General features: G+C 36.9%; 1 protein-coding gene across 7 annotated transcripts in view; it reads left to right on the forward strand.

The window, feature by feature from the left end:
- Window positions 1-10,483: 10,483 nt before the first annotated feature.
- Window positions 10,484-25,580, forward strand: part of diaph2 (diaphanous-related formin 2) — a 350,677-nt gene continuing 335,580 nt past the window's right edge. For 5 of the 7 annotated variants that reach the window (XM_063494477.1, XM_065469810.1, XM_065469812.1 and 2 more), the window contains exons 1-4: window positions 10,484-10,524; window positions 11,166-11,529; window positions 24,095-24,127; window positions 25,353-25,529. In XM_063494477.1, coding sequence (XP_063350547.1) covers window positions 11,446-11,529; window positions 24,095-24,127; window positions 25,353-25,529 — 294 coding nt within the window. In that variant the 5' untranslated portion in view covers window positions 10,484-10,524; window positions 11,166-11,445. Of the gene's footprint in view, window positions 10,525-10,628; window positions 10,720-11,165; window positions 11,530-24,094; window positions 24,128-25,352; window positions 25,530-25,580 lie in introns of those variants that run through there. The other 2 variants (XM_063494475.1, XM_065469809.1) reach the window with 2 other exon arrangements.

A 25,580-nucleotide genomic window follows, 5' to 3' on the forward strand; every position in this document is an offset into this window, starting at 1 on the left:
TGTCAGGAAAGAACAGGAAACTGAGGCTACAGTTCACACAGGCTCATCAATATTGAGCAATAGAAGATTGGAAAAACATTACCCAGTCTGATGAATCTCAATTTTGGGGTCAGAATTTTGCATGAACTCAAAAGCATGAATCCTTCATGCCTTTTATCAACAGTTAGACTGCTGCTGCTGCTGCTGCTGCTGCTGCTGCTGCTGCTGCTGCTGCTGCTGCTGCTGCTGGTGTTAATTGTGTGGGAGATATTTTCTTAACACACTTTGGCCTCATAGTACCAGCTGAGCATTGTTAACAGGTTACAGTCTACCTGAGTATTGTTGCTGACCATGCCATCCCTTTATCACCACACTATATCCATCTTCTGATGGTTGCTCTCAGCAGGATAACAGGCCATGTCACAAAGCTCAGATCATCTCCAAATGGTTTCTTGAACATAAGTTCACTGTACTTACATGACCTCTGCAATCATCCAATAAGAGCACCTTTGGGATATGGTGTATCGTGGATGCGCAGTCGACAAATCTGCAGCAAAATGGACTCAAGCTTCAATTGTGATGTTTCCAGCACTTTGTTAATCTATGCCACAAAGATTATGGCAGTTATAAAAGCAAAAGAGGGTCCAAACTGATACTGGCAAGGTGTAACTAATAAATAGTCCAGTGAATGTATGGTTAAGTTTGCAAACCTATAAGTTATTAGTAATAGCAACCCATGGACTTTTGAGCTTTGAATTTCAGCTTTTAATCCAGTTGTTCACAGATCTTACAATATGTTCCACATGAATATTAATATAGAAGCTGACTTTTCTGATTCTGATAGAAAAAAATCTTCAATTTCTATGATTGTGTTTGTTTCCAATAAAATATTAAAGTTAACCAAGTCAAACCAAGTTTTAAAAGGTCATTTTTGTTACCCATCTGTTTCATGATCTCAGATCTATCTTTCTGATTTATTATCATCATTATGCAGTAGAAGTCAAGGAAAGGTCTTCATGCTTGATGTCATTCTGAGGCTGATGTAAATGGGATATTGTTCAGTCTCTGTTCCCACTTCAGCTCATGTGCCTGTTGAGTATAAATGATTTGGAGGCATGCTCAGAGTTTCTATTGTATTTGCATAACACTGTGTGGTGACACGGTGCTCCTAGGAACATCTTTGTATTGTCACATGAGAAATGTTTTTAAGTGCCCTTTAAACAGTACACTCATTCAGCATGCTTTCATGGAAAGAGGTAAACCAACCTCCAGAAAAAGCTATTGTGTACAATTAAATCTGAACTTAAAAAATGAAAAGAGTTTATCATGGGCAATTATTGTTGGGTCAAACAAAAATCCTTTTGGCTTTTATATTTTCATTCCAGTGTTTCAGATGTTGGTTATTAAGTGACTGAAAGCATCTGAGACAAATAAAGAAGGTTTTTTTTGTTTCTCCTGGCTTTTAGTTATCAAAACCACTACTTTTTTCACTTCCCTCAACAAATGTTTGCCACAAAACTCCCTTTTTATAAAAGGAAGAAATAATACTGATTGAAAATTTGTTCTAATAGTGATACAAATATTTATTTAACAGCTTTGGTGCTTATAAAAGGAAGTAAAAGGTTCTTATGATAAGATTTATAAAGCTACAAGATTCAGATTAGACTGACGCATTTTTGTAACAGCACCTCAACATAGTGATATGGTATCTCTAACTCTGGCTAGTTTTACAGAGTGCTTTACAACTATTTCATCCATTTGCACAAACTACACACTCTCATCCTTGGTGTCAGTGCTACCATAAAGGTCTTCACCAGCGTTAGGGAGCTTGTCCAAGGACATAGCCGTGGCCTTGCAATAAGTACACACTAGACCTCCAAAACAAAACAATGAGTTGAATCCAACCATCTTCAACTAAGATCTCCGTAATTCATTGAATGATTGTTTCAGATGCAAAATGAATACGCACAATAAATCTTTTCAGGCTCTTATTCATCTTTGAATGTCCAGATGACCCTCTTGGGAAAATAATGCCTCCTGTCCAGAGCACCTGTATGTATTTAATTACAGAGCTATAGAGGAGATGTTGGTGCCAGTGTATAGCCACCAAAAAAAACAAAACAAAAAAAACAGATTCACCAGGATTATTACACTATTGCAAGCAATAACATTAACATTAACACTGCAATATATTATTTACGAGTATCAAGAATATGTTAAGGGTTAGGGTTAGTTTGTTTTTCTGGTTCACATTGGTGTGCAGAGTGCAATTTGTGAAAAAAAAAAGACAAGGCTTTAAAAAAAATTTCACGGAAACAATTTGAGAACAATAGTACACCTATAGACTTTGAAGCCTATTATTATATTTACTATATTTGTATATTTATTGGTAGTTTAGCATACCATAATTAAATGCAGCTTTCACATAATACCACTCTTTCAGCAGAGAGATACATTTTCTACTTGTGAGACTAAGATAAAAGTCGGCTTTTATGACACTACAGCCCCCTTTTTCTGTTTTTCTGTGGATGGGGTCATCTTCAGCTTTTCACCCCATTTTTAGCCACATCTCTGCAAATCTGCAGACAGGGAAGGAGGCAACCTTTGGTCCATTCACTGAGATGAACAGTAGGCTTTTGGACTTTAAGAGGAAAATTGGTACAGAGAGTCAATAAATATCTGAAAATGACTCTCCTCTGTAATATGTTTTACGGCATCATGGACGGCGAGTTCTAAGATTCATGCAGTGAATGACGGCCAGATCTGGATTGATCTTTTCACAGCGGAGTTGTGGCTGCTTCTTTATACCAGCCCATCATCATCAAAGCCAACAAGCTGTAAGCATAACATTCTACTGAGATGCCACAGCAGCCCCAGCGCATGACTGCATTTCAACAAGTTGAAATAAGAAGTTGGAGCTTGCACTTTCAAAAGGATGCCTTATGCATGATCAGGCATATGTTTGACACTGACACTTACTAGTAGTACTTGTAGAATTTTTCTATAAGATTCCTCTTAAATATTACAATCTGCTGCTCCGAGTCCACTTAATAATTCAGCAGAGGCAGGGATATGTAGTGCAAAGTAGTACCCCAGCTCCAGAGTGTGCCACAGAAATATAACATCTTTTTATTAATCTTCTTAAAAGAAGTCTGTATTTTCTAACTTGCACATGATGAGTAGTTGTTTTTGTGTTGTTTTCTTTTCCCTACACATCCAATAGGTGACATGACTCCAGTATGGACAGATGGAAAGCTGAATGACCTACTTAAATATCAGGGGCTGTTTTCAGTCAGCTGAACTCCAAGTATCATTCAAAAGAAGCTGGAATGTGCTAAAATAGTAAGGGTGTTTGAACAACCCATTTCATGAAATTGGCTATTTACTGAAAGTGGCTATTTATTGATTGTTGTATTGATGAGGGAGCATTAGGACATTACTTTTTGTTGTTGTTATTGTTTGTTTTGTTTTGTAGAATTTACTGTATATTCATTCAAAACTGTCTTTTCACACTTGATGTTTATTGTTTGGTTTGACACTCAAAAAGATAGGCACGAGGAAGGACAAGTCCCTCCCGTATCCAACCCTGTGGCATGGCTCCAGTGACTTTGCATTTGAGATTATTTTTACAGTTGCTGTGGACTGCTGTTGCATCCTCTCTTCCAAAAATTTGTTAGTAAAACCAGCACAAATCAAAACATCTTTCATGCAGTGCAAGAGGCGCTGCACGCAGCACCATGCCAGTGTGAGCAGAGAGCTGCAAAACATCAGATGTTGCAATCCTGTCATGTTTTTCAGCCTTAGGCTAATGCAATTAGTTATCCACTGCTCCATTTACAAAAAATGTAAATCGTAGGAAACAAGCTCTGACTCTGTTTAGAAATCCTAAAAAATGTTTGTCTTTTGGCAGGCTAAGCTTAAAGGTGTTTTTCAATTTGCATATTTGTTTTGTTTTTTGTTTGTTTGTGTGTTTTGTTGTTTTTTCAATCCTCTATCAGTTCCTTATTAACAGTTTACCACACTAATGCAACATACTTGTATGGTAGAGTACTGAAGATGAAAAGTGGACATTATAACATAATGTCACTACTGTATTCTGGATTTTAACTAGTTAGCTTAGACATTCTTCATTAGATCATAATTTTACATCTTTGAACATGAAGAAAGGTACATGAAGTTAAAAGATTGTTAAGGTACTGCCCAGTGGAAAATAAGAGCCCACACCCCTGTCATGCTCTTAGGTCTTCGACCCAGAATTATCAGATTTTGGACTTTCAGATTCAGTTTTTTGTTAAATTTTTCACTTTTATACATGGTGTGCTTATTGTTTATATTTTTATGGTTGTGTATTCCTTAGAGATTTTCCATTTTTAGTCCTAGTTGTTGTTACTGTTTGTTTATTAGTTCTGTCAGTGTTTTTCCTCTGTGATTTCCTTCTGTGTAGTTTCCTCATGTTAAAATGGCTTGATGCATGCATCAATCATCCGGGTAAGGAAATCCCAAAAAGTTGATTCAGTTCATCTGGACGTAGCGTTTTCAGTGGGAGAAACCTTTCGTCACTCATCCAAAGTGACTTCTTCAGTCTTTAGCTGACTGCAGGTTTCCCCAACCTTTTAAACCACACATTTGCATAATAAGTGAAACTAACACCACTGGCAAACAATGGGCCGTGAAGTCAGTTTCTTGATCATTAGTATGCAAATTGTCATGACCGTTGATCAACAACCACTGATCCTCACGTTAAAGTTAATTTTATGCCTCAGTTTCCCTTTTTGGTTATTATTACTTACGTCCTGTTTTAGTTTGATAGTTAGTTATCTTCTGTGTCTTATATTTATTTTTACTTCCTCCTGTGTGATTCTGTGCACCTGTGTCTCGTTTCCTCCCAGCTGTGTCTAATTCCCATTAGCCCTCAGCGTGTGAGAGCATTGAGTACAATTGTTCCTTTGTTCACTGTGTCACTGTCTGTTAACATGCCCTTGTGTGTTCCTTCTTACTGCCCCATGTTGTTTTGGATTTTTGAACCCTCTGCCTTGACCTTAATAAAGGTTAGTTTTTTGTTTTTTAGCCTCAGTTTGGAGTCTCGTGTTTGGGTCATCTTCCTCCAACCTTTGACACCTCGTGTGTTTTTGTTATCAAAAAGTTCTCAAGAAAATATCAATATAACAGTGATGGCATGCATTTTACTACAGAATACGTTGTTTTATTTTTAATATTTTATGTGCAATTTGCCAATTATAGTTTTCAGTCAGGTTTTTTTCATAAGGTGCTCCTCCTATTTTTTCTAAGCAATGGATCTAAAGACACACCACCATTATAAACTTACTGCAAGTCATTGCATATATATTATATATCATAACATATAATACATTTAAATGATAATACCTACTGTACCTGCTGTGGGTTATAATGTGCAAGTGCAATTCCTCTTGTGACTTTATTCTTCTTGGCACAAGTCACAATGACAACATTGTATTGTTATGTGCAAGTCATGCTAACAGTACAAACACAGATTCTGTGGCCATCACTCAACTAAATTTCTTTTTTGTTTTACTTTACTACCTTACTTCTTTTCTGTTTGGATTTCTTTTATTTTCCAGTGTTGTGCATATTATTGTGTCATTTTGTTTTGGATTCCAATCATTTCGTTAGTGGTCGAAAGGTTGTAACACTAACTTTAAAAAATGAGATAAAATTGTCTCCAAGCCTCTTTGGACTGTTGCCAACAGCCACACTGGACAATCACACTTAGGCCAAGGACCACAGTTTTAGAGCCATTACCAAATTATTTACTCACATTAGTCATGTGTGTTTACAACACATCTTTGGGTTCTATACTTTTATTCCTAATAGGAAGATTGGCCGCAGAGAAATCAAGTCTCATTTAGAGATGACAGCTTATGGTTGTCATGCGCCACAGAAAGGCATGTGACCATGACAGCATGACAAAGAAGTTTTTTTATAGACCAAAATTACCAGTAATGATACGTTTTGGTCACGCTGTGGTTAGATCAACTCCATGTTTTAATTTTGAATGTTGCTTTTCTTGATTACAGAAGTCAGATTTATGTTAATAGGAAATACTGCAAGCGTCTGTGTGTGTGTGCATGTGTGTGTATGATTGACTATAGCAGCTAGCTGTTGATGTGGTTTCATTAGCAACACATAATTTAAGTAGGTAAAAGGAAGCTCCAAAAATATTTATTTATTTATTTTTTTAGTTTTGGAATACAAAGTTCTTTTGTTGTTTAGATCACAATTAGTGGTTTACTGTAACCATAACATCGAATGGTAGATTTGCACTTCTTCGCAATCAGATGAAATAAAAGACACATTAAATATAAAGCTGAAAAGCGCTCAGTATTGATATGAAGACAGAATAGTTAATGATTGCTTTTCCAGTCTTCATCTGTGGGGTAATCAGACAACTTGACATGTACCCTATATATAGCAACAAATCATTCTGCCCCTGTCTTCTGAAGAAAAGGGCAAAATTGTATATTTTGATTGTTTATCACTTGGCTGACAAGCTCTTTCAGTGTCTTCAGTTAAGTTCAGTTACACTGTAAAATGTAATATTGTGTTTAATTAAAAATATTAAATAGGCTGAACTCAATTTTTATCAATTTGTTATTAGAACTCAATTTAAATAAGTTACCAGTGCTTTTTATGCAAAAACGCTGATACACTCGATTAATTTGAGTTGTCCTAACTTAGAAAAACTAAGTAAGCTGGAAGTTTTGCTTCTCAGGGCGGAAGGATGAAAGATGTGTTTTGAAAATGCCACGTGACTACCGTCCTCCTCCCTCTCGGATCAGTCCGCATGTTCACGGTGCATTTTTTATGGAATATGTTGAGCAAACCCGGAGAAGCATCAGCTCAAGATATTATTGTTGTCATTGCTGTGGATCTTTACCTGATACACTGACTTGGTGAGTAAATGTTTACTCTTATTCAAACTGATTTGTGGCTTCTCTTAGTTTAGCACCAGGTTTAAAATCTTGCTAGCTAGTTAGTGTTAGCCTAGCGTTGCTGCTGCCGCTGGGCTCATGTTACTTAAAAATTAACACCACAGCCTTAAAAACCTTACATAAAACTATGTCAGTGAAATTTTCTGTTGATCGTTTGAAATAAATAAGTGAGATAAGAGCCCAGACAAAATTCTTTGGGAGGTGCAGCCGTTAGGGGTGGGGTAGGTGTGGGGGGTGGATAACAGAGCTCTCCGAAAACGTGGAAGCACTTATGCAAATATGTGATATTTTGATAAATTAAGTAGATATTTGAGCATTACATAGCTACATTGTCGTCTGAAAATATCTTAAAAGGTTATTTTGTGACCCAGAAAGGGTAGTCTGGGGAAAAGGAGGATCGCATTTGTCAGCCGGTTGTCGGAGCCTGTGCGTACTTGCAAGCGCGGCAATGGCGGAGGAGCGCTGCTGAAAAAGTTATTACTTTTTCTGGGTCACAAAATAAACTTTTAAGATATTTTCAGGTGAAAATGTAGCTGTGTAAATTTCAAATATCTGCTCGATTTATCAAGACATCACATATTTGCAAAAATGCTCCGACGTTTTCGGAGACGTCTATTTTTTCATGCTTTGTGGCAGCTTTTGAACATCTGTGGCATCTATTAATGTCAAATCTAGCCTTTATTTAACAACATAAGCAAACTCTATGTTACAATGATTGCACAGCCATTAAGGATCAAATCAATGTTCTGTTTTTTCTCCCTCTGCTTGCTTCTTACTGTCTTTGAGGCTCGGGACCAGCACTCCTGTTGGACAGAAAGACATCAACTCAGTGGTAAGTATTTTGGTTTTCCAATATATTAGCAACTGTCAGTGACATTTATATTAATCAGGCTGAACTTTAATCATACTTTAGATCAGCCTGTTTTACTTATTGTTTTATTTGTGCTTTGGTTTGGGGAAGTTGTTTCTTTACTGATCTTTTCCTGTCTTCTGTTATTAAACTTGAGATATGACTGCACTATGCTGTTGCTGGTGACTCCAGTTAATTCTACAAGACATGCTGTGTAAGTAAACAAACAACAACAGTTTGGTCTGCATTTCTTCAAACTTAGTTTAGAGGGTCTACACTGTATATAGTGAAGTCTGCAAGTTTTCTAACAGCAAAATTTGTTTTGTGCCCAAATCATGTTGCACATCATTAGAATGAAAGTTATTGGCCATGTTTGCATAGCCCTTTTTAAAATGATGCTTTCATGACATTATTGTGTGCTGCGTGGTGGTCACGGCTATCCAGACTGACAATTTGGGACATTGAATGTCACCTCTCCGGTGGGGAGGGAGCCTGAGATTGTCTAAATTGGAGTCTGTTCTATACCAAATGCAGAAAAAAATGTTTTAAGAAAGCAATTAAGTTCATGTTCCAAAAAATATGATTGTTTGCTTGCAGGACAACAGGAGAGATGAGTCCTCCGTCACAGATGGTGTGGTCAGTGAAGATGGTCGCCTGCAGGTTCAAGCTCATTGCATCTCCAACCCACATCCACTGCCACTGTACTTAAGGGAAGTTAAAGACTTTCTTCTGCACCTACATTTGGATCACCTCGATCCATGATAGTCATTCAGGCAGTAATGCCTGGACTGGAAACAAGCCATCCTTAAAATATTACAACATTCCAGCTCCTGTGTTGGAATGAAAAACAAATGTGTTGTTTAAATTGGAGACTGCACTTGTGACAGAACAACAAATATTTTATTTTGATTATATAAGTAATGTAAGTACAAAACAAACTTGTGGTAGGCCTAAACTTATTTTCAGAATAATTACATCTGAGACTTTGTTTCATTGTAAGATTATAACAGTGATGGCAATATAATTGTTTGTTGTTCAGCAGAACAGTGTCCAGTATGTTGGCTGTTATACTTTGTTGTGTTTGAAAATAAAAGTTGGGCTGATTTTAACATCATTACAAAAATTGTTGTTAATTATTTTTAATCATATTCAGGTTACCACAAATTGTTTTTTCATTTAGTTGAACTTGAAATGTTTGTCAGTAGGTAAACAATTAGTATTGTAAAGTCAGAAATATCAAGTTATTCTTAATACTGCAGACTTGCAATGTATAAGTTGTCCTAACAGTCATCTTAAGTAAGCTGTACTTAGTTTTTTTGAGGCAACGAGTTTCCATAATTTTTTTGAGTTCTGGGAACTAACAAGGCTGTACAGTGTACTCAAAATGAGTAAGTTGCCCTAACTTGGTCATCTTACGTAAACTTGATCCAATTTTTTTGAGTTCTGGGAACAAATGAGCTTGTACAGAGTACTCAAAATAAATAAGTTGTCCTAACTTAGTCATTTTAAGCTAAGCTTTACTCAATTTTTTTGAGGCAACGAGTTTCCATAATTTTTTTGAGTTCTGGGAACTAATTAGATTTTACAGTGTAAGTCTGTTTGAAATGTTAGCCATACTATTGCCCATCATTCAATCTGGTGTCCCAAGCTTGGGTGTCCCCAAGCTCAGAGATGCAAAGGTACTTTTTAATATAGTGTCACATATAATAAAATGGCAACTTTGAGCCATAATATAATTATATAACAGTAGGTATTGGAATGGCATATACTCTGGGTAAACCCAGGGCATTCACTTAATAAATACTTACATTAAAAAAAAAGTCTGCGCTAAATTATTTTATGTTTATAATTTATAATATTTTGCTACAATTGACCTTTAAATGATGTATTATTACAGTAGGCATAAAATTTTCACAGTTCCCTTTAAGAATTTGTAGTATCTGCTGCTCACAACTTATTTTCCCTTATACGGGGTCGTCATTTTATTTAAGAGTCCATATCTTCTTTAGAAAAAAAAAATTATATATATATATACATATGTATGTATATAATACACACTTCACTGAAAAATGTAATAAATGCTAGTTGCAGTTTTTAGAGAATTGCTTGTAGCAGTCCCAGTGTAAAAGAGATTTAATAGTCTGCATTGGGAAAATGTGAATATAAATTTTATATGAACATAAAATTCAGAATTGGGATCTGGCCCAGCAATTGAAGATATTACACCCGATTAATTACTTATTTTAGTGCCTAGGGTCTTCTCCTCAAACGTACATCTACATCTACCTTTTGTCTTTTTGCAGTCGCAAACAGCCAGACCTATATGATGCACTCCATTGTATAGCTTGGTAACAATGACACCAGCTGTTTCTGCAGACACAAAAAGTTGCGTGTGTGTGCTAATATTAATAAACACACACGCACACACGTATAGACACTGGGTGTGTTTTCCAGACGCAGATTCCCGCCCTGCTTCCTATCCGCGGTCAGCCGCTCATACGGTACCTCCGTTACAGATCTATTCTTACAACTGACTGAACCCCATCCACGTTGTGTGAAATCGGTGCGACCTCTCCGTCACAACCGACGCCACGCCGACCTCGTGACTGCCAAGACATCTGCCCAATAGTAGCTTGAATTCTACGTCATTCAGTCTTTCAAAGTCCAGTCAAAAACGGGTGGGCGGGATTTCCGTGGGCCTGGTATTCACGTTTGGTTGTAAAGGTAAGCCCTGGATGGGATTTTTTTTTTTTTAGTTTTCTTTTTCTTTTACTTAATCTTCACATTTGAATTTTATATGGTTTTATACGCGCTGGTGTGCTACTGTGTCCGCTAAAATAAACAGTGCTTGCCGGGCAGTGGTCGCCCATTGCTCGCTTGTGTACAGCAGTGTAAAGTATTCTAAGCAAGAGAACAACGGTGATTTCCCTATAGTACAGCAATTGTATATATATTCTGATTAATGACAGTTAAATAGTGGCTTTGACGAGGCACGTTAAAAACTGTCAGGGCACCCTGAAACGTTTTTGTCTCTCTATTACTCCTCTATTGCTAAGTTACACGGTTGTAACTTTGCTTTCTGTAACAATTTAGCCGCCTGTTCCCATAAACAGGGGGTCTATTAAATGCTACTTTAAAAGAAAAATATAAAAATAATTGATGGCTATTTATAGCTAACTCAGGTGGATCTGTTTACGTCTGTTTTACCGTTCACGGTATAATGTCTTTACTGAATGCATTCTGCATACTAAACACTGCTGCTTATCGAAACACGCATGGAGACAAAGCATTTGTTGAAACTTAAAACCCGGGTGAATATGTTGGACTAATCAGTTGTTGTTTACACACTCTTGTGTTACTTTCAGAAAGCTTTTTCCCCGCGTGTGAGCTGACATACTGCTACGCCGAGGAGAACGTGTATCCACCCTACCACACCTCTTCTTCAAGCAAACTCCTCGACTCTTTTGGATGCTATTTGAAACTTGAAATTGTTCTTCAGCCTTTTAAACGGAATGAATTTTGAAAACACATAACTTGGAGAGCTTCAAGTGGAAAGTGTGTTGAAATAGTCCATTGGTGGAGTTTGTCAGCGTTTGAGGACGTCGCATTAGGCGTTTCTGGAAGGGAAATTAACTTAAAGCTGCAATGGATCAAGCCAGCGGTGGGGAGGATCCAAATAAGCCCTCTAAAAAGAAATCCAGCGAGGATGAGGGTAAAAACAAAAAGCTGGTAGGTATTCTAATAGCTCACTCGTGTGTAATGTGCGTGGAACTAGGGTGTAAGTCAACTGACACATCCTGTAATCCCAGAAGCAGCCTATTATGTCACACTCAACTTTAGTAAGACCCAGAAAGTTGCACTGCTTTGCAGCTGCAGAAAGTTTCATGTTAGTTCTGTGTCAGAAAAGAAAAAAGATTTATTATAAATGCTAAGGACAGTCTTCCTTTTACTTTTAAAGCTCATGATGAAACCAAGGAGCATTACTCCAGGACAAAGCATATTCTCGATGCAGAACTTCCCTGTTTAGTGCAGGACGAGACACAAACAGTAATTCATGTGTTGTTGTTATGGTTTAATGTAGGGGCTAATAGCAGCTAGAGTTGAGCAAAGAGGTACTGTTTCGCTGAGTGCTTCAATTTTCAAAGCACTCAGTGCCTCATGTGACTATTCCTGTCAATACATCTCCTGATAGGTTTTTGAAGAGCATTCTTGTTGTGACAGTTGGGGGTCTTATATTAATATGCACACAAAGCACAAGTTAATTTACTGTATGACTCAGTGTACAGCATGATGTACATACGTTTTTTTGGGGGGGATTTATGAACAGCATGAGTGTGTGCACTTGATAAAACTTGTCCTTAGCAGCCCTTGGGCAGTGTCTATGAGATAACAACTGAAAACCAATTTAAAATTCATTTATCGTCATTTACATTAGCTGGACTTTGTGCAGTAGTTTATCCAGAGGAAGGATTGTGCTTATTTAGAAAAGTAGCAACCCCCGACTCTACATCATTAAAGCTGTGGTGTCATTAGGCCGGTCCTGCACGCCATATCATGCCCTGAAATGACATTGCAAGATTTGGCGGAAGTTTTGTTTTGGCTTATGTGGAAATTCTAAAACAATCACTTTTGGGTTTTTTTAGTCATGCTGTTCTTAAAAGTCCCTCGGAGAAACTAATACACTTTTCTGAGGAATTGTGTAAACAGCATCTCTTGCAGGATCCAAAATCTGTAATTCCCTTATTTGGTAAACTGTAGCTACAATCTTTTATTTACTGTCCACAGTGCGATGTTAAATGATAAATCTAAACTGTAATGCTGAGGGTGTGAAGTGCACGTCAGTGCCTGCATGCCGTCAGTGCTTGCAGAAAGCAGTGGTTTAAAGTTATTTTCCATGACCAGAAACAAAAAAGCTTGGCTGCCGTTTGATTTTCACGTCTGTTTTTCCACATTTGTGGAAAAGGGAAAGTTTGGCTGCCGTTGAACTTTGTGCAACTTTCTCATGTCACCTCCCAAATCCTGATTATGAGCTCTGTTAGTGTTGCTTTATTTTGTGACTTATTGGCTGGGTAGGTCACAAGTTTAGTTGCAGCCACACTTCCTAAATAGGGAACTGAAAACGGCACAGTTTAGATTGACTAGTGTTTCTGTCTTCACTCAAGCATACTGGAATGATTGAAGGAGAACATTCTGAATGAAATGTCTTTGTTAATGCCTCTGATATTTCTTTAGGTGGTGCTCATTGTTTTTGAGCATCATTGCATGTTTAGCATTTTTTAGTAATTCTCCTAAAACTGAAACACACAAAGGAAATTGCTGGCTGTTTACACCAAAGTTAAGGTAAAGGAAAGAGTGGCCAAAATAATTGCCTGACAGGAAATCCCAAAGTGGGGCGAATTGACATGCACTCCCAGAGCTACTAATGGGTGTTGCTTTAAGAAATCGTTACGACAGCCTTAAACTCTTGACTATCCTACCTCCCAAGTTTAAGATGTTTGCGAGAGTGCCAGAATGACATCATCAGTCAGTAAACCACTCAAGAAGTCTATGTAAGACCAGTGTTTTGTTTTGTTTTTCTAAAAAACTGGTCTCATGGTCAGGCGTGTTCCCTGTTGCTCAACTCTCTGAGCACAACAGGCAGAAGCAGAAGGCAGCTTTAAATGCGGCTGTTGCAAAAATACTAACATTAGCTTTAAGTTTGAAAGAGGAAGCTGATTATTCTTCCTTGAGTTCAGTTTTGATTTGTCCTCTTGTGTTTATCCCAACTTTTTAGCTGTCCACAGTCATGTAAATAAGCTAAATTATTCAAATGCAGCTGTTTAAAGGGCTAATGCAACAAAAGTGCAAGTACTATGCAACTAAATCTCTAAATTTTACTACACATATGCAGGGTTGTGGTGTGACATTTTTGGCATGTAGTGCATTCTGTGTGGATGTGGAACAGACTTGAGGGAGGGGTAATACCGACTGTAAACAGCATCAAAGTACTGGTTTCATAATCACACCTAGCGCTGCTAAAGAGCACTGTCCCATGTGCTTTGGTGATAAGAAAATGCAGAAACTGGCGTGGTTTGGTCAATGCAAAGTCAAATCAGTCTTTAGAGGAAAAACACTGAAAGCTGTGTGTTTGTTTAACAAGTCACTGGGCAGCATTACATCACGGCAACACCATTTGGGCTATGGGCCCAGGGTGTAGATACTCAGCACAGCCAAGGACATCACAACAGCACTGCAGTCTTTTGGGTCATAACTCAAATTTTCAATATTTCCTAGCTTTTCTTTGTTATAATGTCCTTGTCTTGAAGTTTTGCAAAAGTATGACATCCAGGAGAACAGCCAGATGGAATGAGCTCTTTAATAAAAGGAATTCAGAGGAGCTGGTTTGACTGAGAGGGAGAGAACTGTTACTCCTTTTGAATTCCAGATTAAAAGATGATCTCATAGTGAAGTAACAGAGAGGAAGGAAGCATCACATTGCATAAATATAATAATAACACTGAGACGTTATATATTAGGATTAGGAATGTGGGAACCAATAACTGGGAACCAGTTCTCAGTTATATATATGTATATTGTAGTAGACTTAGGCACATGCATGCCTTCCTTTATTCTACACTGTGTGAAAACTCAGCAATAAGCTACCGTATTGAATATCAATATTTTTCACTATACTTTATCAAAGTTAGACCAATATGGCAAGACTATGCTGAAGTACTCAGTATATTTATCAAATGCTTTAGCTGCGGTGGCTCTGTGGTGTAGTGGTTTACACTTTCACCAAACAAGCAAAAGACTCATTTTGATGTTGGGAGGAGACACAAATCCCTTGGAGGTTGCACTAAGAAGTGCTTTCAGTGTGTTTGGGGTGACCCCTTGTGAATAAAGTCTGATTTAGAGTTATGTAGGAAGTCTTTATAGAGCCTACAATGAATCTGCATAAGTGACTGGGATCAGCCAGCTTTTCCGTTTGTTCTGGTGCATTATGTGTCATTTCCAGGTGTTTTTGTGTGGGGCTATTGTAAGATACAACGATTGTAAAATTTCTGCTCAACAACCAAAGTGCTGATGATCAGACTTTCCAATTTGTCAATACACAGTATAAGATCCAATCTTCTTTATTGCCTGCAGGCTTGACAGGTAATGTAATGATGTATGCAGTTTGTACTTGTTTCTTTCTATAAGAAAATTGTTTATAGTATTCAGAATCTCAAACATCGTTTGTTCCTGTTTGTACTGCAGAGCAAACTGGTCAATAGTTTGCTTTGTAGTACTGTGATAAGCATCTTCTCCTTAACCTAATTAATTTATAATACACATCGATTGCAAATTGGTGAAATGGTTGATTGGGAGTAAAGTGGTTTAAGCTTTAAAGAACATGCATGTCTGTACGGCAATTTGTTTAGATATGAAATGTGAAGGATACAAGGATAGTTGAAAAAAAAAGATAAAAAAAAGGATCCTATTTGTTTTATGTTGGCTTCGAGCCTATGAATTAATTTCTGAGTTATTATTCCATGTGATCAGATGCACTTTTGCTCTGCTTCCTTTTTTCTTTTGACAGTTGGTTGCTGTTGCAGCATGAGCCTTCCAGATTGTTTCATTATTTGTGGTTCGTAAGCTGAACTAAAATCAGAAACACTCATTAACTATGTTTTGGGAAGTATTACATGTTATTAGTCCCTATTAAGTGTTGTTAAAATAAGTTTTAAAAATATGGCAGACATACTGTTAGTGCATGGTAAACGTTGGTTTTTGAAGATAAAGGGCATTTGTGGAAAACAGTTTCCGTAACTCTCTAAAAGTGTGCAGATATAAGTAATTTTAGTGGCTTCAGATTATACTGCAAAACTCTATGTCAGATTTAGTGAGACCAATTCCTATTTCAGATGCATCCATTTAATTTTTTTGCACTACCAGGATTTATAATACATCGTGGTTGCACATTGAAGCAAAGCATGCAGATTATGTGTCATGTGTCAGCATGGAGAATTCTAATTAATGTGGGTGGAGAAACTAGTTGGACAAGCTGGACAATGTGCAAAGGCGTATTTAAAGAAAAAAACAAGTGTTCAAAAAGATAATGTCACATTCATGCTGAAAGGCATTTATATTCAAGGTAAAAAAGAAAAAAAAAAAAGAAAAATTCTACTATTGTGAGAAATGAGATAATAATGATCACATAAGTAAGGATTGGCCTGGTTATTGTGAATAAGGTGACAAATGAAAGTGTGGAGTATTTGCAGGAAATATGGAACAGAGAGGCCGGATGTCATGACACAGCCACAAGGCACTGGGCAGTGAAAGAGGTTTATTAAAAAAGCAGCAACAAAAACCCCCCACAAAAAACCAAAAACCTGATACCACTATTTTAAATGTGTAGCAGGGATCTGTAGGGTCACACTGAAGCTGGTTCTGTGCTAGTGTTAACCAGTTTGCTGTTAGCTGCAAGTGGAGTGCAAGCCATATTCTACTCCTGATAGCAAGGATAGCAGTGTGACACATATTGTATCATAGATTTGATCTCAGAAGCATTACTGTCATGAAAATAGGCTGGCAGTTTTAGTCAGGTGTACTAGTAATTAATTGTATTTTTTATATCTGTGCTTTTCATGTTGTGACATTTCAAACTGTCTGGTGTATAATAATATATATTGAATAGCTATGTGGACAGCTAAGTAGGAAATTGATTATTATTGCATTAGGCTAAGTTGAAGCTAGGTAACTTTACTGGCCCCAGAAACCGTCAGCATCATCATCTAGTGGTTTCTTATGTGCTTCATTTAGTTAAATGGAGTTTTTTCTATTCTATTTTAATCTTTAACCTCTTAAATTTCAGACCAGTGATGTCGAGATTGTTCTGCTGCATGATCCCACATGTGTTTTAGTTGCCTGTAATAACAGACAACAGATAGCCTGTACTGTGTATAGAAACTGGAGACGGGAAACAAGCGCATACTTTAGTAATGGGTAAAGCTCATACTTCTAATGCTGCTCATAGTATCACATCGTGAAGCATACTTTGAATTACTTTTTTGTTTAGTTTTTTTTTTGTGTCATTTGATGCATCTGACATTTTGATACGTGAGCTTTAGGGAAGCCTCGGAAATCATTTTAGGTCATGTTAGCATGTGGTTAACACAAGCTGTCAGCTTGTCACACACTTGAGCCATTTACAGTACTGTGGTAAAATATATTAAAATATTTCTTTATATTTTGCAAGGAAAATGAGAAATGGGTGCAGGAACTTATTGAAAAGATTACAAAAATGCATCTAAATATGATGTGTAAGGCAAAACCAGAGTTTGTACAATTCTGATGATCTTGAAAGTCAATATATACACTATAACAAAGCTTATTCATGCAAACAGCCTAACTCTCTTGCAATTTCTTTAAGGAGTCTAAGATTTTTTTTGTTCTATGTCAAGATGTTTCCAAGCTGCTTAAATAATCCAGAGATCCAAGCTCTGAGGATGTCAGTCCATGACTGATAGTTTTTAGGTTTGCTTACACAGATTTGGTAGTGTGTTTGAGATCATCGTCATGCTGAGAAATGTAGGCATTTCCGATCAGATGCTTTCCATGTGGTATTGGACAGAGGAACAAAATCGGATGGTACTTTCCTTCATTCATAATTGCATCAGTTTTAACAAGAACACTGGCTGAAATCCAGCCTCAAATCATGACTGAGCCTCCACCGTGTTTTACAGATAGTTATAGACACTCACTGTTGTAGCTCCTTCCTGCTTTTCTCTGTACATACTGATGACAGTTTGAACCACAGATTTAAAATTTCATCACTTCATAAGAGCTGCTGCCACAGTTGATAGCTTATGTAATCTATCTTATCTCAGCTTTTCTCCCAACTTTCATTTTTTAAGAATTGCTCCTTGACAGTCAGCCATCCACTGAGACTATTTCTTTTGAGCCTATGGCAAAAAGTAGATCTTCGCTGGATATTTATCCATTTCTTAAGAAAAATGTCCAGCTACTGTTCTTTAGGTCAGCCATTTTTTCCTCCAATTGTCCAGTTTCTTCAAACATTTTAAGGATTCAGTTAAAGAAATGCAAACAAATTATACATTTTAGCAACAGGCTGCTAGTAACAAAATGTCTAAAGACATCACCTTTTTTGCCTAAATGACTCAAAGCTCAGTGTTAAATGGCCTAAAGAAACAAATAAACATTGCAAGGAAATTGATCAGATATAATGACTGGGCTGAGAATGAGTGGAAAAAGTAGCCAAAGCAAAATTTAGACCTTCAAGAAAGCTTGGAGAACTATTGCTCTACTTAAAGAAATTAGAAGACTGTCTAGCTGCTTGAAAACAAAGAAATGAGGGGTGGCTCAAGACTTTTGCACAATACTGTAGGTATGTCCTGTATTTTATTTGGCCAGTCTTGACAAGATTTTTGTCATACTAACTTTCTTTTTTGTATTTTTTACATACTGTGTTATTGTATTAACATGACTGGAATTGTGTTTGGGGGGGGGGAGACATGTGAGCAACAGCAGGAAACAGACCACATGTGTCTTTTAATGACATTCAGGAAGTTTGAGAGAGGAAGTGGTGATGAATGCTTTAGTCACACAGTGGAAGAAACACATTCACTCCTTTAAAGTCACCCTCTGTTATGAGCCTTATTCACGTGTATCAGTGGATGAGATCTGAGACATGAAAATAGGAAATTTGTTTTTTGGCTGCCTCAGTTATTTAATAAAAACCATGTATGACATGCATATATGTCATGTCCATGTATGCATGAATCATACTTGGGATTTGCTTATTCGACAGTTAGGATGATTCATGAGTAGATTGCATGTTCTGACAGAGCTTCCATTGAGCTTGATGTAGGCCTAATGAAAGGAGTTTCTTTACATTTTGCATGTTGTTGGACCAACATCCAGTTAATAATGTAGAAAACACAATGTGGAGAGGCTGAAGTCAGATGAAAAAGTGTATTTGAATTTGATTTTTTTTTAAATGAACCTCATGTGATAAAGGATGGTCAGTGAAGGGAGGTCAGTGCTAGTCAAGTGCCCAGTGCATGTCAAGTGAGAAAGGCTTAACATGGGTGTGTCATCATGAATGAGTCAACATTTAAAATACAATGGTAGAATTGAATGTTACAGATATAGTCACTCCTGTGACATTTATAAAAGCATATTATTGGGCGCACCGGGACTATTATTTTAAACATTTTGCTGACTGGCTCTGGTACAGTTTCATTACACACCACTTAGTCAACAGCCTGCAGATAAAAACAAGGTCATGGTTCACATGTTTTTGCACTTGTCAGCAATTAGGGAAAACAACTGCTATAGCAGGTGTGAACATGGCATGTTTTAAGCCGAATTTCAGAGGAAAACGTCTGCTGTAAAATTCCTCTCGCAGTTGGAAAAAAATGTTTGCTAGATCAGGTTAATTTCAGTAGACTTTAAAATACAAATGACACTTTATGTGATGTTATGAACAGTGTGAAAATATCTCCTTCTTTTCTTACAAACCTCAGCTTTTATAATGACCACATATTTTGCCACCTTCAAGGATACAGTAGGAATTTGCTTTCAAAAGAGATGGAGATAACCCGAGGGCAGTACTGTGCTAGTCCGCAGTCACATGGTCAGACCATCCATTGTGGAGCCATTCAAATCTTAGCTGTACTAGCTTTTGTGTGCTTCCTCTTTTCAGTATCTGTTTTGGGAAACTAAGCAGTACCAGCACTTTCATGAGAGGCTAATAAGGCTACCACAAACTCACACACTTTTAAAGTCACTCATAGAAATGTGCTGCATTCCATTTTTAAATTAACTGCATTTTTTTCAAACTTATCTAAATAAAATAAAGCAAAGTTACCTACGTCAATATTAAACACTGAGGGAGAAGTGTTTATGTCAGTTCTTTTTTAGGAGAGCAACCTTATTTTATGTGCTCGATTGAATCGTTACTTCACTTTATTGAGATGACAAATGTGTCATTCTGCTCTATGCCTATAATATATTTTTCTGTTATGTATGAAAGGCTGTCTTTTGTTGCGTGTTTTTTTTGTCTTTCCGTTTGTGTATGCTTGTGGCAGTGCCTACAGTAATGACACTATATGCCCTACATGCTTTAGAAGCATGTAGGGCACATAGGACTCAGAATCTTTCAGATCTGACAAGTGTTTTAATATAGGTATTTCTGTTGTTACAATGTACCACTTCATATGCGGCTCTCTCAGTCTGCCTGAAAATAAAACACTGATTCACTTCTCACACTGAGCCACTTGTAAATGCGCTCACAAGTCTAGATAGACATGCTTTGTGGCAGTGAAATCTTTTTTATTTGTCTTGTCAAGCTATTTTTTTTATTAATCTTTTTGTTAGTTATGATATTGTTAGTCTGTAAAAATTAGACTATTTCAAACTCAGTTTCCCTTAGTGACATCTTCAGATTGCTAGTTTTTATCAAAGTAGCAATTCTCTGAATTCCTTCAATACATCTCTCAATAAGCTCCTTAGCTGTGTAAAACTGACTGATGTTAATAGACCTGCTGTAGATATTAATCTCCAAAGATGTTCAGAGATTTCAAAAATCTCTCAGGGAAGTGTCGGAACCGCTAAGATAGAAAATATGTAGTTTAAATAATAATCACACTCAAGGCTATAGAGCAGATGTTTATTGTCATTTAACGATTCAGAAAGAATTATTGGAATATTGTAAGTGGAAAAGCATGATGAGGGAACTTGTATTTCTATGTGACAGCTACATTCAGTATGATAGTAAATGTGTTCTAATTGAAATATAACTCACATCGATTGCCAGGTTTAAATTGTGTCTCAGTGTATCTTTTTTGCCTCTTTTCTCCACCTCCATGCTTTGCTTGAAAACATTATCCTCACTGTGCAAACATATGGAAAACCTTGATAGATACCGTCAAACAGAATACGTGCGCACTGAGAAATCTTTTGCAGTAGCTTAGGCAGTGTTTTGCACTACCTCTGTGTTTACAAAAGCAGTCATTGAGAAGCCATTGTAACAGGATTTATTTAGATGAATTAATTTGTTTTGACTTGGTCTAATTCAGTTACACGGACCGTATTCTGTGTGTCTGATGCCACTCCTTTCAAATTGATCAGTACATTGGTAGTGCAGCAGATCTGATCAGATTACACGAAGACAAATTATGTAATTTTGTTGTTTGATATGACAACAACGAGCAAGCGTTACCCTCCGATGTAGTGTGACAGTTTTGTGGTGCTTTGTTTTTCTTCAGAGGAAAGCAGCTTTTTAGCATAATCCACACAGTATCTCTAGATGAATGTTTTTCGAGTGGGAGCTCTAGTGTACTCTTTTGAAATGTTGAGGAGCAACAGACCAAATTTGAACGGCCTTTATACTGATTTAGAACAGGTCAATATTCTCCTCATGTTTTTAACTGTGGTTTGACAATGACCACAGACATGTAACTGTGGCTATCTGTGTATAATCTGCAGTGTTCAGACAGGTGTACTATGTTGGCGTACAGGTTTCTGAATGCTTTACTGAATTGAGGTCATCACTGACTGAGGCTGCTAAGCTGCTGTGTTTTAATAATGATGCGTTCACAATAATTCATTTCTTACTTGGACACAAAATTAAGATAAGTATGTATTTTAAGTAATGCAATTGTTACCTCGACATATTTCTTGCTTGTCAATACTTCAGTATAGCAGCAAGCTGATAACTCATGTAAATTTAATTTTATTTACATAATGTGAAACCACAACAGTTGCCTCAATGTGCTTTATATTGTAAAAAAAAACAAAAAACGATATTAATAAAGAGATAAAATATTTTCTTTTTGACAAAAAAAATATTTTTCTGTTGACAATGACTTTGTTAATTTTAATTTTCTGAATAAGCAACAGAAGTTAAACAAATAGGCACCTAATAAAACACAGGGTTTGGGTTTTTTTGCTGTGCTACTGATGCTTACTTGCCAGCATTCAAGGCTAATTATACAATTTTCACAGTTTTCTTAAAGTCTCTTTTATCAGCTTTGATTTTATTTCCCAAAAATTTAAATTTTACTTGCTGAAAATCAGGGATCGTTGCTAAAATCTACTAGAATGTAGATGAGCAGAGCATCTGATTAAACAGGGACACGAGGTAGTTTAATGAATTTACCAAGAACTGTCAGAAGCACTTTGTGTTACAGGCCTTACTGCCAACAATGGCTATCTCACAGTAATTCTTTTTTATTATTAGAACTAATTAAAGTAAAAGCTAATTTACTTCTAAACCCATTTTACAGTGGCATCGTGGCTACTGATTTTATAGTGATAGTTCCAGTGAGTGAGTTAAAATGACATCACGCAGATGGTCTTGTTTAATTGGTTGAGTATAACAAGCGTTGCTATTTAAAAGCTATGCAATTATAGTCACTTTGAAACAAAACTAGTCTTTTGTCCAGCCTGGAAAAGAAACGTATTTCTTATGCCACCTGGTGATATTTTATAATGGAAGAATATATCTTTACACGAGTTAATGTATTACTAACATTAATTGTAGTTTGTAATATTAATTTTAACATTTATTGTAGGAAATATGCATACTTGTATGGTTTTGTGTCCCCAAATTGGTTCTCAAGTTGTGGGATATTGCTTTGTGTTTTCATTTTTAAGGATCTGCATGGACTCATAATCATATTTGATTAAGGAGGGACCCAGAGCTAATTTGATTAGGTTATTTAGAGAAATATGTGTTTGGTAATAAACATTTATTATGATGAAAAAGTTTACTTTAATAAGCGGGAGAAGCCCAGAGGACATGCAAGCTTAATTGTTAGATGTTAAATTGCAATGTTGCGATGTTGCCAAGATAATGGGCAAGGAAAGGCCCTCAAGTCAAGGCAATTAACCAAACAGTGGTTTGATTGTTGTTAAATTGATTAGAAAATGTTTAAGTACTCCATTTGAAAATTAGCTATTGTTTCACACAGTTTTAGGCTGCTAGAGAATGCTGGGCTTAATGATACATACGTACTGAGTTACAAATGAGAAAAGTTGTTGCTCGGGTTAAATTATTAGCGTTACCCATGTTGTGAAGTGTCATGCTGCCTTTTTAAAAGCAATAAAGGCTTTCACAATACGGAAAAAAATACCTGGACATCCCCAGCAGAACCCTCTATATGTAACGCCGCCTGTGTTATTTTAACTTGAAAAAACAGCTTAGGTAACACTGCACATCGAGACTGACGCTTTGTTTTTTCTAGTCAATAGCTTTATCTCCCAACTGTTGATCAGTTGTAGCCGACAAAACTAGTGATAGATATGGCAGTTTGAGTGTCTGCTCGGTGTTGCCCAGAGCGACAGCCGATGAAGATACACAGAGGGAGGTGCAGGTTAGAGCCAATCTGTTTGCTCGCCCCAGCATCAGTAGTTTCCTGATTAGAATAGTGGAGAAATCCGCGGCTGGAGGCAGGCTTTATGGCCATCGCTACCCCACATCTCCCCACTCATTAGTACTTTACAGCCTAGCGCCACAGCATATGGCAGTGTTGCTACTGATTCCCATTTGAGGTGTGTTTCAAATGGCTGTCCCTTGCCGAGCCACAAGCCTTTGGCAGTAGCCATTCTTAGTGTGTCTGAGATGAAGATAAATATCTGGATTAGGAGAAGTGGTTGAATTTTTTTTGGACCACTGTCACTACAAAGGATGCTCTTCAGAACACAAATTACAGGAATAAAAGAAGCTTTTGGTGTTTAATTGTGTCATGCTGTAACAACTTTACCTGGGAAAATGTATTATTTTGGGAATACACAAAACTTTAACCTAGCAGTGCTAACTTGCATGTTATTGGGTTTTTCTGGGGTTTTTTTAAACTGATGTAGATGTGTTTGATTATGGGTGCTTTCTGATGGACCTCATTTTGTGTGCTTGTATTTGTCGTGTTCATTCTTGAACACAAACGTTTTTACTTTTACCCTATTGTCTGGGATCATCAAGTGTTACCATATCCTGCATATGCACATGTACAGTATTTGGGATTTGCTCAAGACAGGAATGAGCTATTGCCCTCTGTGGTACCAAGACAATTTGCACATGTGCTTTATGTATTCTCTAATGTATGCAAGCATTATTAAAAATTTAATTTGGTATCTCAGAGGGAAATGCAACACCATTTTCTACTCTGTGATACCAAAGAGAGAGAAGAAAACGCTGCGGTATCCAGGGGACACTGTACATGTGAAAACACTTGAGATGGGACGTGCACTTGCCAGTGTTGTCGTTTTCTGTTGGATTGTTTTTCACACTGTGCCCTCCCTCCAACAGAACATACACATAAAAACATTGGCTGATGATATGGTAAGGTGCTTGGTTTAATTTTGGTGTGATTAGTTTTGTTTTACATCCTCTCACGTTTTCTTATAGCTGCATGGGACTTTTAACTGAAGCATATGGATGGATCAAATGTGCCAGAAGCAAATTGTTTAAATTGCCATTTTAACTGTATATGAGTTACATCATGTGGTAAAATGATACAGTGGGTTTCTACACATTAGCAAATAATGATAAGTTTCAGTCTGTCCGTAGTAGTGCTCTCTAAAGCTGTGCCGTGAAAGACATTTTTTATTGTAGTGCACTCTGCACCAACAAGGTCTGTTTGCCTACATTTTTCATTATGAACATAAGTTAGCCCTCAGCATCTCTGCTTTTGTAAGCAGGTCATAGATCATTTAGTGTGCAATTATTAGGAGCACTTCTGATTAGATGGTTTTACCTGGGGCCTTTTTAATATCCTTAGTTAACAAATAGCCCAACGCATGTAGTATTACATGAGTTTTGGGATGTACAGCCAACATATTATTATTACATACTACTGCTGCAATAATCAGCTTTCAGTATGTTTGATCCATCCGGTAATACTTCAGTAAACTGACATTTGCGACATCATGTATGTCATCATTATATGTCTGTCTGTTAATTTCATTTATATCTGTTCATTCATTCAGCATGTTCTCTCCCTTTGATAATACTAACAGTGACTGGTTGCATGCAGTTCATATACTTTTCTGCTTTTACACTTAATGTTACTGCATTCATAAGAATAGAATTAACCAATTAATATAAAAAGGAACGTCTCTTAGTACCCTACCCTGCAAACTTAAAAAGTGGCACTGTATGCTAGAATACTTGAGCATAAACTGAGCAATCCTGTGGGTTTGACGGTAAGTACATTATTTTGTTGTTGTTTTTTTTAAGTCAAACTGGAATATACAAAATACAGGTGTTTGCTGTATGCGGCAGATATTTTTTGTAATTATTTTCTTCAATACAAAATAAAAATGAAAGAAAAAAATCTCTATTTTTTTTCTGTTTTAACCTCACTTTCATTTGTTTGCAGAAACACATCTGTTCCTGAAATCAGTGCATAATAATTGTGCTGTCTTTTGATAGCAGGAGACAAATTTTCAATCTAGTTGTTTAAAAAAAACCTTTTTTTTCTTTAATGATCCATATACTTTATAGTCAAAACAAGCTCATTGGCAGTGCAACATTTTAATATGTCAATGAATCTGTTTTCTTTCAGCGTGATCGTATTACCAGTTTTAGGAAAACAGGGACGAAGAAGGAAAAGCCCCTGATACAGCACCCAACAGATCCCCTGTCTACCCAAACTGAACTGCCTGTTCCTCAGCCCCTTTTTGATGAGCGGTCCATGAACCTCTCGGAAAAAGAAATCATTGACCTCTTTGAGAAGATGATGGTAAGCTTTGTGTTTCTCTTGCAAAAGGTCATCTGCTGTACTAAACAACAG

Source organism: Pelmatolapia mariae, linkage group LG2 (genome assembly GCF_036321145.2).
Source record: "Pelmatolapia mariae isolate MD_Pm_ZW linkage group LG2, Pm_UMD_F_2, whole genome shotgun sequence".
Lineage (NCBI taxonomy): Eukaryota > Metazoa > Chordata > Actinopteri > Cichliformes > Cichlidae > Pelmatolapia > Pelmatolapia mariae.